Raw genomic sequence first — 13,067 nt, forward strand, 5'->3', positions numbered from 1 at the left:
ACAAAAGTAGGGAACAGAGAAGAACTAGGAATTGTGGGGAAATGGGGCTTAGGAGATAGAAATGAAGCAGGAGAAAGACTTATTGAATTCTGTGAATACAATGATTTGTTTCTTGCAAACACATTTTTTGAGCAACTGAAAAGACAACTGTACACGTGGACATCACCAGATGGTCAATATAGGAATCAAATTCATTATATAATTGGTAACAGAAGATAGAGAAGTTCCATATGTTCTGCAAAAACAAGACCAGGAGCAGACTGCGGTACAGATCATGAACTGGTCGTATCGAAAATCAGAGTAAAGCTAAAGAAAAACAACAAAGCAATCCTAATGCCAAAATACAATTTAAATAACATCCCAGAAGAATATAAAGATCAAATAAGGAACAGATTTGAGGCTTTAAACTTAGTTGACAGACAACCAGAAGAACTATGGAGTGAAGTCAGAGACATTATCAGGGAAGAATGCAAAAAGACAATACCTCTAGTTAAAAAGAGAGAAAGACCTCAATGGTCTTCCAAAAGATCAGAGAAATGAAAGGGAAATTTAAACCACGAGTAGGGATGTTGAATAATCAACAGGGGAACACACTGACTGACCAAGATGAAATACAAGGAAGATGGAAGCAATACACTAAAGAACTCTGTAAAAGAGATGCCAGGATGACAGATTCATTCATGGAGGAACCATATGATGAAGAACCAGAAATTTTAGAATGCGAGGTAAAAGCTGCTCTTAAAATACTTGGAAGAAACAAATCACCAGGAAAAGATGGCATACCAAGAGTTGCTACAAGCTACTGTGACTGAATCTGTCCAAATTTTGACAAAAATTGTCAAGAAGTATGGGAAACTAAACAATGGCCCACAGACTGGAAGCGTTCAATATATATCCCAATTCCCAAGAAAGGGGATCCCAGGAAATGCAGTCATTATTGAACTATTGCCTAAAGATCCCATGTAAGTAAAGTAATGCTCAAGATTCTACAACAAAGGCTCTTCCATATATGGAGCAAGAAATGCCAGATGTCCAAGCTGGATTTAGAAAGGGAAGAGGCACCAGAGATCATATCGCAAACATACGTTGGATAATGGAATGGAGCAAGGAATTTCAGAAGAAAATCACCCTGTGAGTTATAGATTACAGCAAAGCCTTTGACTGTGTAGATCATGAAAAACTATGGAATGCTTTAAAAGAAATGGGGGTGCCACAGCATCTGATTGTCCTGATGCACAACCTATACTCTGGACAAGACGCTACTATAAGGACAGAATATGGAGAAACCGATTGGTTCCCAATAGGAAAGGGTGCGAGACAGGGGTGTATTTTATCACCCAATTTGTTTAATCTGTACACAGAACATATCATACGGAAAGCGGGATTGGACCAAGATGAAGCAGGTGTGAAAATTGGAGAGAGAAATATCAATTTATTATTTATTTATTTATTTATTCGATTTATTAGTCGCTCATCTGGCTGGTACCCAGCCACTCTGAGCGACGTACAAAGCAAAAACATATAAAACATCAAGAACATCAAAATCTCAGCAATAAAACTAAACAAAAACATAGAAACAACTCAGTTACAATATGTTGAAGATGCCTTGGCCTTTGACACTTGAGATATGTGTTTTCAGGGCCCTTCCTATTCCTGTGATCGTAATTTGTTTTAAACGGTTTTGAATATTGAATTTTTAATCTGTTGTAACCTGCCCTGGGTCTCTGGGTGGGTGAGAAGTCACATAATTCATCATTATCGGCAACAGCAACAGAGGCGGAGAACCTTTTTCAGGCCAATGACCACATTCTCCTTGGGGGGACACATGTCAGTGGTGGGCGTAGCCAGAGGCAAAAGCAGCTACTTTTGCACCATCACCAGCGTGACAACGCATTGAGGTTTCGAGGGCTCAGGCTCGGAGAGGAAAAAACACAGGATGAAGATCAATCTGACAATAATTTAAGATATGCAGACAATACCATACTACTAGCAGAAACCAGTAATGATTTGAAACAAATGCTGATGAAAGTTAAAGAGGAAAGCACAAAAGCAGGACTACAGCTGAAACGTCAAGACTAAAGTAATGACAACAGAAGATTTATGTAACTTTAAAATTGACAAAGAGAACATTGAACTTGTCAAGGATTATCAATACCTTGGTATAGTCATTAACCAAAATGCAGACAACAGTCAAGAAATCAGAAGGTGGCTAGGACTGGGGAGGGCAGCTATGAGAGAACTAGAAAAGGTCCTCAAATGCAAAGATGTATTACTGAACACCATGGTTCATGGTTGTGAAAGTTGGACAGTTAAAAAAAGGGGATAAGAGAAAAATTAACTCATTTGAAATGTGGTGTTGGAGGAGAGCTTTGCACATACCATGGACTGCAAAAAAGACCAATTGGATGTTAGAACAAATTAGATCAGAACTGTCACTAGAAGCTAGAACTTTGGACACATCATGAGAAGATTCACTAGAAAAGACAATAATGCTGGGAAAAACAGAAGGGAATAGAAAAAGAGGAAGGCTGAACAAGAGATGGATTGATTCCATAAAGAAAGCTACAGATCTGAACTTACAAGATCTGAACAGGGTGGTTCATGACAGATGCTATTGGAGGTCACTGATTCATAGGGTCGCCATAAGTCGTAATCGATTTGAAGGCACAAAACCAAATAGAGCTCACAATCCTTCCATACAAAAATCCATTCCTGGTTACCCCTAGCTTTCTTCATTTCAGCAGCAAATTTGCTAGAAGCTTAAACAGGACTCTGACCCCCAAGACCTATTTGCATATGTTATATACTAGATGCCTCTGAACTAATTATGATGGCAGGTGCCTGGGGTTTCCCCAGCACTGCACTTTGCAGTATGCCCAGCCATTCTTTAATTAAAACAGCCCAAAAAGTCTTTTAAAAGGGAAGGAAAGGGGTAGGGGATCTGGGGCCCATGCAAAAGTATCAGAGCTTGGATCCCCGGTCAATAATGCCCCTGCAGTAGGAGTTATTTTGTTGTTACGATTGCTACACTGTTGGGAGTCTTTGAGGGCTTTTTAGCTAAGAGAAAAGAAGAGTAAGAAGTGTATAAAATTGTGCATGGTGTGGAAAAAATGGAGACAGATTTTTTTCTTCCTCTCTCCTAATACCGGAACTTATGGATGTCCAATGAAGCTAAATGTTGGAAGATTCAGGATGGGCAAAAGAAAGTACCTCTTCACACAGTGCATAGCGAAGCCACAGAATTTGCTCCCACAGGAGGTAGTGATGGCCACTAACTTGGATGACTTTAAAATAGATTTAGACAAATTCATGGCGGATAAGGCTATTATCCCTAATGGCTATATTCTACCACCACTGCTAGAGGTAGTATGCTTCTGAATTCCAGTTTCTGGAAACTGCAGGAGAGGAGAGAACTGTTGGGCTCAGGTCCTGCTTGTGGGCTTCCCATAGGCATCTGGTTGGCCGCTGTGAGAACAGGATGGTGGATTAGATGGGCCACTGGTCTGATCCATCAGACTCTTATCTACTTATGAAGTCAGAAATCTTTGCAGATCTTGTAGTAGATCCTAATCTACCTTCTGCCCTCCTGTGTTCTAGACTACTGCTATAGTTCTAGACTACTTGATTTATGCTGTCCACTGTTAATGGCACAGATCTCCAAGAGTTCAACTTCTATACCTGACGATTGGTGGTCTGTGCCTGCTGAACTGATGTAATTGATGGTGTGTATACGCTGTTAGCGGCCAGTGAAACTGTAGCCAATGAGGGAGTATTGCCTTGACATTGCTCCCGTTTGTGGGTCATGAATGCCGGCAATGAGTTGAATTGCTTCTTACATTTCCCGCAAAGAAAAACATCTTCATCATCTGGAATCAAAATAGAAAAAGTTATTAATCCAACTCCAGGGTCCTTTTCAATTGCACTGAAAGAGGAAGTAGACTTTCAACAAGAGAAAGTAAACCTGCCTTTCAGGCCAGTACAGAAGCAAGTGAATTGTCAAACTGTGGGATTTCCCTTAATGGCATTACCTATGCTTAGCTTTCTAAGAGCAGTTTTTGTTGATGAAAAGTTCACAATTTACACAGCAAACTATGGTTGCCCTCTCAAGGCAGCTTACATAAAAGAATAAAATATAATTCCAATTCAACGCAACCAAAATTAAAAGCAGCCGTTGAAACATTTTCAAAAGGCAGCACCACACTCAAATTCTATATTTATTTTAATTATTTATAAATCACCTATAATCATAGATCTCTTCACCAAATTAAAGTATAGAATAACATACATCATAAATAAAACAGTAGAGTATCATGAGTGATCAGATAAAAATAACATCCCAGAAATGCTTGCTGAAATAAAAATGTTTTCACCACATACCAAAATCTATACAATGTCAGTTTCTAGCTAGCAAAAGCAATTTAAAACCAGCGGCAGTATAGAACATTAAAAAGTATAGCTAATTTAGATGCTATACTCAGATGCTGCTCAGAATAAATGGCTTTCCAAAATCCACTTAAAAGCCAGCACTGAATGGGCCAAATGTAACTCTCTTGGGAAGGAGTTCAACAGACATAAGGCTACTACAGAAAAGTGCCAATCTAGCATGTGGGGTGGCCAAACTAGATTAGGGCCATGGAGCTGTGGAGCATTAAAACCCTCTTCACCACCACCACCATGCCAGGCCCTGTAATAAGATCAGGACCCCAGAGCCAGCAATTTGTTGTTTTTCCATACTGATTAGGGAACAAGGGAAGCCACCACAGAGGCTGAGGAGGAGGGGCCCCGTGGGCTGCATCAGAAGCCTCCAAGGCCACATGTTTCCGATCCTTACAACAAGCTAACTGGAAATAACTCTTTTCTTTCGGTCTACTTTGATATGCAGAGAAGGAACTCACCCATGGACTGGATGGTGGTAGATGTGTTGACCGTTTGTCCTGATGGATCTGTTACTGTTCCTTGGCCATCTAGCAAGGACTGAACAGCCAGCACAGTCTGATTATCCATTCCTGGAGGACCAAAAATGGTGGTTAGAGGAAATGTATTTTGAAACACTGGATTTGAATGATTTTAACTATATCAGATATATCCTACATTATATTGCAAGACACCAATATCCTAACCAGATTACAATATAACTATCTTCCTCCTTCATTAATGTTTTCACACTTTGCATCACACCCACCTACATGATATTCACATCCCACAATTTTCAAAACCGATCATGTTGATTATTCTAATAAAGCAACTAGACTGCAAAGTTTTTCTAAGATCCCACCAGTAAGAGAATTATTTCTAGGACATAAGTGCAGGAACTTGGTCAAATAAGTTGCTATTTAAAAACATTAAAATAGGGGTAGGGAACTGGATCAAGGTCAATCAAGTGACATCACCATATGCAGCACTTCTGAAGCCCCGACAATTATCTGATCATCAATGCTTGCATAGAGCCATGCATGATGCATGACATTTCAACAATGAGCTGATCGTCAGGGCTTCAAAGTGCCCTACTCAGCTCTATGCTGGATTTGACCACCACCAATCAGATGATTGTCAGCACTTCAAAGCATCACACATGGCTCTATGCAAGCCCTGATTATCAGATGATTGTTGGGTCTTCACAGTGCCACATATGGGGCTTTGCAGGTTCCATTTCTCAGCTGTGCCTGCAAACACCTTTTAAGCCCAGCTGTGTCTTTATGTCATGTAAAGCAGGTGGACATGGCTTGACTCAAACAGCCTTACTGGCCAAATAGGGAGGCCTGGCAGACCTAATTAGGCTCATGGGCCAGAGGTGCCCCTCCACTGCACTAAAAGGTTTAGCAGCCCACAATCTCATTGATTTGTTTATTTTCACAGCCAGAAGGAAATGTTAGAAACTCAGTATCTAGCCTCTTACACCCACCCAGGTTACAAACCTAAACACAGTTACTAAGGTGTAAACCCCATTGAACACAGCAGGATTTAATCCTGAAGAAATATAGTGCACAGGATTGTACCGTCAGCCAAGTTTTCTGCAGGTTCACAGGAAGTATTGTACTGAAGCTAAAAAACTGTTTCCTTGATCTTTTGGATTAAATCTTGCAAAGAAAAAACTACAGCAAAGCAATCTGCATAGAATCATGTGTGTGTCATGGTCAGCATTCACACTACTGTATTTGAAAGGAAATGGAAGAATGTGTTTTAGGGATAACGTAACTGACACTGATCCTGTGTTCAGACAGGCCAGGATACTTCAGAGAGCAAGGAAGTGATCAACTAGCTGAGAGGAGACTGTGGCTCCTTGGCCTTCATCATAGCTTATAAAGTAATGCAGGCACATTGCAAGTTCAAAAAGAGTTCTGATATAATTGGAGTGAATAGTAAGCTTCAGATATCAGGATAGCTGTTTAGATGACTACATATAGCTGTGACAAGTAGCTCTCTGGGAAATGATGGTAGATTGAGTGCAAAGGTGAGCTAGTTGTCATCTTTAGCAGCTGTACCTATTTCTATAATACAGGTAGAGTAAGTGAGGAAGAAAACAGCTAACTGTTGGCTCAGTTGCCAAACCATCTGCTCCACAATATCTTGCTGAATGGTTCTCATAAATTCTTGCAGAGGGATGGTAAAATGTATGTCTTCATCAGGACTTGGATTAGGACTGGAAAAACTGCACAGCTGTTGCTTTACTGCTTCCCTAACACTACCCACATTCACACAATCTGCATTTGTTATATTTATATCCCATCTTTCCTTCAAGGAGCTCAAGGGGACAAATAGAGTTCTCTCCGCTTTTATCCTCACAACAACCCCGTGAGGTAGATTAGGCACAGACTGTGACTTGCCCAAGGTCATCTAGTCAGCTTCATGGCCAAATCTGGGTCTCCCCAGTCCTACCTAGTCTGACACTCTAACCACCATACAACACTGGCTCTCATTTCAATTCACTATCAGGACTGTTTGAAATGATCCAGACTATTTGAAATCGGCAACAGAGGAAATAATCTTGTGTGATCACTGAATAGAGAACAGAGCAAGATTCTGGACCATTTCTTTCAGGCAGCCATCCATAAAAAGCCAAGAACCTTTTAAAACTTTTCCCTTTTCATTTCTCCGTTAGCACCACTATCTGTCACTCATTTTCCAACCTGCATCTTTTCCAGTAAGTGGCAGATGTAGACACAGTAGATACAACACAGAATGGAAGCTACACAGTACTACAGTGGCCAAAAAGGGGGTAGAAAACAGTTGCTGCACTGTGTCCATATTGTGGCAAAAAATTCAAATCAAGATTTGAGGTCCATTATTAAGATTTGCAGTTCAGTTGTTGGAACACAATTTCACTCTAGTATTTCATATACTTCTCCAGAAACCCAAGAAAGTTATACACAGGTCTTAGAACCATATCCCATGTCATACTCATAAGAACCTAAGAAGAGCCTGCTGGATCAGGCCAGTGGCCCATCTAATCCACCATCCTGTTCTCACAGTGGCCAATCAGATGCCCATGGGAAGCCCACAAGCAGGACCTGAGTGCAAGAGCACTCTCCCCACCCTGTGCTTTCCAGCAACTGGTATTCAGAAGCATACTGCCTCGAACTGTGGAGTAGTCCCATTGACATCTATAGACTTGAGTAACTTGAGTCCTTTGGTTTCAATGGATCTTCTCTGCATATGACTTAGTTGGATTTCACCCTTTCCCTTAGTAGTTTTGCAGTGTTTTTAAGCATCTTGATTTCCCTTTGCTATGCAAGTCATTGGGTTCCATAAGAGTTTTCTTCCTGATAAATGTGCTTATGATTTCAGCCTTCACATTCTTCAAACAGTATCCACTGTTGTTTTTGTGTTGTAAATATTACCACAGTGTTTGCTGCTGTCTCGTCTCTCTGACTTGCTTAACAATTACATTCACAAAATAGACAGAACTTCCCTTTTCTTCACTAAAAACTTCATAGTCTCCAAATCCGCAGAATCTATTAAAAAGTGTATATTATACATATTCTGGACAAAGAACTAAATATTTTATTTGATGTCCATTTAAGACCCCCCTTTTTTTTTTGCTTCAATACAGGAAGTACTTCTATGATCATGAGTTGTAGATTCTGTTTTATCATGTACCAGAAAAATGGTTTGTTTAATATACCACCATTGCTTTAGCAACAGGCTAAACTATGTCATGGGTTATTTTGGTTATCTAGGTAAAAAACTTAGTATCATCTTAAACAGAATACTGCTAAAATAAACTGAATATTATGCAGGAAATGAGAAATTAAGAAGAAATGGGTTGCTTTAATAGTGAGAAGTGATGTAGCAAAAGCAATTAGGAGCTTACAACGCAAGGTCTGAGCGAGTGATATCAATGAGATTAAATCGGAAACATATTTAACACAACCATTATCCAAGTCTACGCTCCAAAGGCAAATGCAGAAGAAGAGGAATTGGAAAGATTTTATGCAGAAGTACAGGAAGAAATCGATCACACACCAAAACAAGATGTGGTGATAATCATGGGGGACTGGAATGCAAAAGTAAGAAACAGAGAAGAACTAGGAATTGTGGGGAAATGGGGCTTAGGAGACAGAAACGAAGCAGAAGAAAGACTTACTGAATTCTGTGAAGCCAATGATTTGTTTCTTGCAAACACATTTTTTGAGCAACCAAAAAGACTGTACACGTGAACATCACCAAATGGTCAATATAGGAATCAAATTGATTATATAATTGGTAACAGAAGATAGAGAAGTTCCATACTTTCTGCAAAAACAAGACCAGGAGCAGACTGCAGTACAGATCATGAACTGGTCGTATCGAAAATCAGAGTAAAGCTAAAGAAAAACAACAATAAGGCCAAAATACAATTCAAATAACATCCCAGAATATAAAGATCAAATAAGGCACAGGTTTGAGGCTTTAAACTTAGTTGACAGAGAACCAGAAGAATTATGGAGTGAAGTCAGAGACATTATCAGGGAAGAATGCAAAAAGACAATACCTCTAGTTAAAAAGAGAGGAAGACCTCAATGGATGACTGAAAAAACTCTTAAAATGGTTAAAGAGAGAAGAAAAGCAAAAGGAGATAGAAACACAGTCAGAATCCTAAATTCAAAAATACGACTAGTATGTAGGGACAAAGAGAACTATTACAATACTTATTGTATACAAATAGAGGAGGACAACAAAAAGGGTAGAACAAGAGCCCTATGCCAAAAGATTAAGAAATGAAAGGGAAATTTAAACCAAGAGTAGAGCTGTTGAATAATCAACAGGGGAACACACTGACTGACCGAGATGAAATAAAAAGAAGATGGAAGCAATACACTAAAGAACTCTGTAAAAGAGATGCCAGGATGACAGAATCATTCATGGAGGAACCATATGATGAAGAACCAGAAATTTTAGAATGTGAGGTGAAAGCTGCTCTTAAAATACTTGGAAGAAACAAATCACCAGGAAAAGATGGCATACCAATAGAGTTGCTACAAGCTACTGAGACAGAATCTGTTCAAATTTTGACAAAGATTTGTCAACAAGTATGGAAAACTAAACAATGGCCCACAGACTGGAAGCGTTAAATATACATCCCAATTCCCAAGAAAGGGGATCCCAGGGAATGCAGTAATTATCAAACTATTGCCTTAATATCCAATGCAAGTAATGCTCAAGATTCTACAACAAAGGCTCTTCCATATATGGAGCAAGAAATGCCAGATGTCCAAGCTGGATTTAGAAAGGGAAGAGGCACCAGAGATCATATCGCAAACGTATGTTGGATAATGGAACGGAGCATGGAATTTCAGAAGAAAATCACCCTGTGAGTTATAGATTACAGCAAAGCCTTTGACTGTGTAGATCATGAAAAACTATGGAATGCTTTAAAAGAAATGGGGGTGCCACAGCATTTGATTGTCCTGATGCGCAACCTATACACTGGACAAGAGGCTACTATAAGGACAGAATATGGAGAAACCGATGGGTTCCCAATAGGAAAGGGTGTGAAACAGGGGTGTATTTTATCAATTTGTTTAACCTATATGCTGAACATATCATACGGAAAGCGGGATTGGACCAAGATGAAGCAGGTGTGAAAATTGGAGGAAGAAATATCAATAATTTAAGATATGCAGACTATACCATACTACTAGCAGAAACCAGTAATGATTTGAAACAAATGCTGATGAAAGTTCAAGAAGAAAGCACAAAAGCAGGACTACAGCTGAACGTTAAAAAGACTAAAGCAATGACAACAGAACATTTATGTAACTTTAAAGTTGACAATGAGGACATTGAACTTGTCAAGGATTATCAATACCTTGGCATACTCATTAACCAAAATGGAGACAATAGTCAAGAAATCAGAAGAAGGCTAGGACTGGGGAGGGCACCTATGAGAGAACTAGAAAAGGTCCTCAAATGCAAACATGCATCACTGAACACTAAAGTCAGGATCATTCAGACCACGGTATTCCCGATCTCTATGTATGGATGTGGAAGTTGGACAGTTAAAAAAGCAGATAAGAGAAAGATCAACTCATTTGAAATGTGGTGTTGGAGGAGAACTTTGCGCATCCATGGACCATGAAAAAGACAAATAATTGGGTGTTAGAACAAATTAAACCAGAACTGTCACTAGAAGCTAAAATGATGAAACTGAGGTTATCATACTTTGGACACATAATGAAAAGACATGATTCACTAGAAAAGATAATGATGCTGGAAAAAACAGAAGGGAGCAGAAAAAGAGGATGACCAAACAAGACATGTATTGATTCCATAAAGGAAGCAACAGACCTGAACCTACAAGATCTGAACAGGGTGGTTCATGATAGATGCTATTGGAGGTCACTGATTCATAAGGTCGCCATAAGTTGTAATTGACTTGAAGGCACATAACCACAACAAAAACTGAATATGCTAATCCATAGTTTGAGGCTTTTTAATTTAGGGAGGAAAACATTACTATGGGGAAATATATGAAGTGAATTAAAAAAAAAGATTTTTTCCCTCCCTCTCATGTAAGTCTAGCATTTAGGGACACCCAATCAAGTTTATTGGTAGTAGGTTCAGGACTGACAAAGAGATGCACTTCTTCACACTGTGTATAATTAATTTATGGATCCACATGATACTGCAATATCCAGTAGCTTAGGTGGCTTTTTAAAAAGATTAGACAAAACTGATGGCCAGTACTGAGGCAGGACTGTGATAGTTAACTGGAAACTCTGTCTAGAGCCACAACACCCCTGGAAGGTTGCTGAAGCTAACCAGGAATGAACTTCGTGTGAAAAGATTGAGAGCTCATTGCAGTTCCGATACTGAAAGCAAATTCCTAAGATCAAAATGTTTCCATAGACATCATGTTCTTTATTTCTAGTGGTATGTCTTTTGTACCTGGTACCCATGGGTAGACTGTTGGTAGATCTCAGGGTTCTAGTAAAAAAACAAGTAGATCAAAAAAGCCTGAAATCTGCCTAATCTGCTCTAAAAGATCAATACAATTTAGTATACCATTATCACTTATGACAATCAGTGAAGCGCCAAACAAAAAAGTGAGTGAGAAGTCAAAGTGAAAGAAACCCTTCTCATCCTAATCAGTTACCTTTCTGCCTAATGAAAAGCTTAGTGCAACTAGAATACTGGAATAGAATATCTTACACCAAAAAGATGTTCTAATAAAATATATCATTTTACATTCTACTTATTGTCATGGACGAATATCACCAATTGTCTGCATCAGATTTCACTGCAGAAAACACATTAGAGGTGCTTTCCCAGGTCAACTAACACCCCAGATTAATTTCAGCAAGGGGTTTCTGTATCTCTCGCACAAGTGATACAATAGTAGAATACATATAAATATGTGCAGAATTGTTCCCATCACAACCAGTCCCAACAGGCTTTCTGTTTAAGTCACATGTTTAGAAGACTAATGATCTGATAACTCATTTTAGAAATTAAGCACCTCCAACTTGGTAGTGAGCATTACTTTACTGTAGTGACACCACATGCCATGTGGTTCCTGGCTATATCATGTTTACACAGAAGTCCTGTTCAGTGGGATTTACTTCTAGGTAAGAATGCATAGAATTGCCACTATAGAATACTTTCACAAGACACAGCAAAAATAGTTTTGTGGCCCTGTTACTGTATTTATATGTGTATGATAAAAATAATAGGGTTTAATTAAATTAAATGTTTTCCCCTCTTATAAAACTTGAACTCAGGTTGATCTCGAGGAAATTCTGGAAATTGATCTCGAGAAGATTCTGGATGGGCAAGTACTTATTCATACATTGTACGATTAACTTATGGAACTCACTGCCACAAAATGTGATGGCTACTTGTTTAAGTGGCTTAAAAAGGAGATTAGATGAGAATAATGGCTACAACTAATGATGGCTATATGCAGTGCTTTTTTGGTTAAAAAAAGTGCCAGTACCCACATCTTAATAAAAGTACCATGGGTGGCAACACAAAATGACTGGCATGGGTAGCAAAAAATGAAGTGCCAGTACTCCATACTGGTCAGTACTGTCACAAAAAACTGCCCTGGCTGTATGTAATCTTCTGGTTCAGTGGTAGTGTACCAGTTGTTGAGAGACAAGAAGAATACAGGGTTATTCCTTCAGGTCTTCCTTGAGATTCCACAAAGCATCTAGCCACTCTAGAAAACCAAGATGATGGACAAGATGGACTATAGGATCTGATCCATCGTGGTTTTTTTAGATTCTTAGCCAGGCATCCTAGCCAGTATGGAGATATTTGAGTTACAGATGCAGGAAACACAAAAACCAATATAAGCACTATTTGTGAGGGAATGTACACTACAATGCAACTAGGGAATAAACAGCTATACACTCTTAGGTATTTGTTGTTGTTATGTGCCTTCAAGTCAATTACGACTTATGTCGACCCTATGAATCAGTGACCTCCAAGAGCATCTGTCATGAACCACCCTGTTCATAGAATAGTAGAGTTGGAAGGGGCCTAATAAGGCCATCAAGTCCAACCCCCTTCAGATCGTGTAAGTTCAGGTTTGTGGCTTCCTTTATGGAATCAAACTATCTCTTGTTTGGTCTTCCTCATTTTCT

At 39.2% G+C, this 13,067-nt stretch overlaps 1 protein-coding gene across 3 annotated transcripts in view; it reads right to left on the minus strand.

The window, feature by feature from the left end:
* Nucleotides 1–13,067, minus strand: part of ZNF341 (zinc finger protein 341) — a 37,907-nt gene that overhangs the window by 23,691 nt on the left and 1,149 nt on the right. For all 3 annotated transcript variants that reach the window (XM_061631647.1, XM_061631648.1, XM_061631650.1), the window contains exons 2-3: nt 4,896–5,006; nt 3,679–3,866 (exon numbers count right to left, since the gene is read on the minus strand). In XM_061631647.1, the coding sequence (XP_061487631.1) occupies nt 3,679–3,866; nt 4,896–5,006 (299 nt within the window). The remainder of the gene's footprint in view (nt 1–3,678; nt 3,867–4,895; nt 5,007–13,067) is intronic.

The sequence above is a fragment of the Rhineura floridana genome, chromosome 6 (genome assembly GCF_030035675.1).
Source record: "Rhineura floridana isolate rRhiFlo1 chromosome 6, rRhiFlo1.hap2, whole genome shotgun sequence".
Lineage (NCBI taxonomy): Eukaryota > Metazoa > Chordata > Lepidosauria > Squamata > Rhineuridae > Rhineura > Rhineura floridana.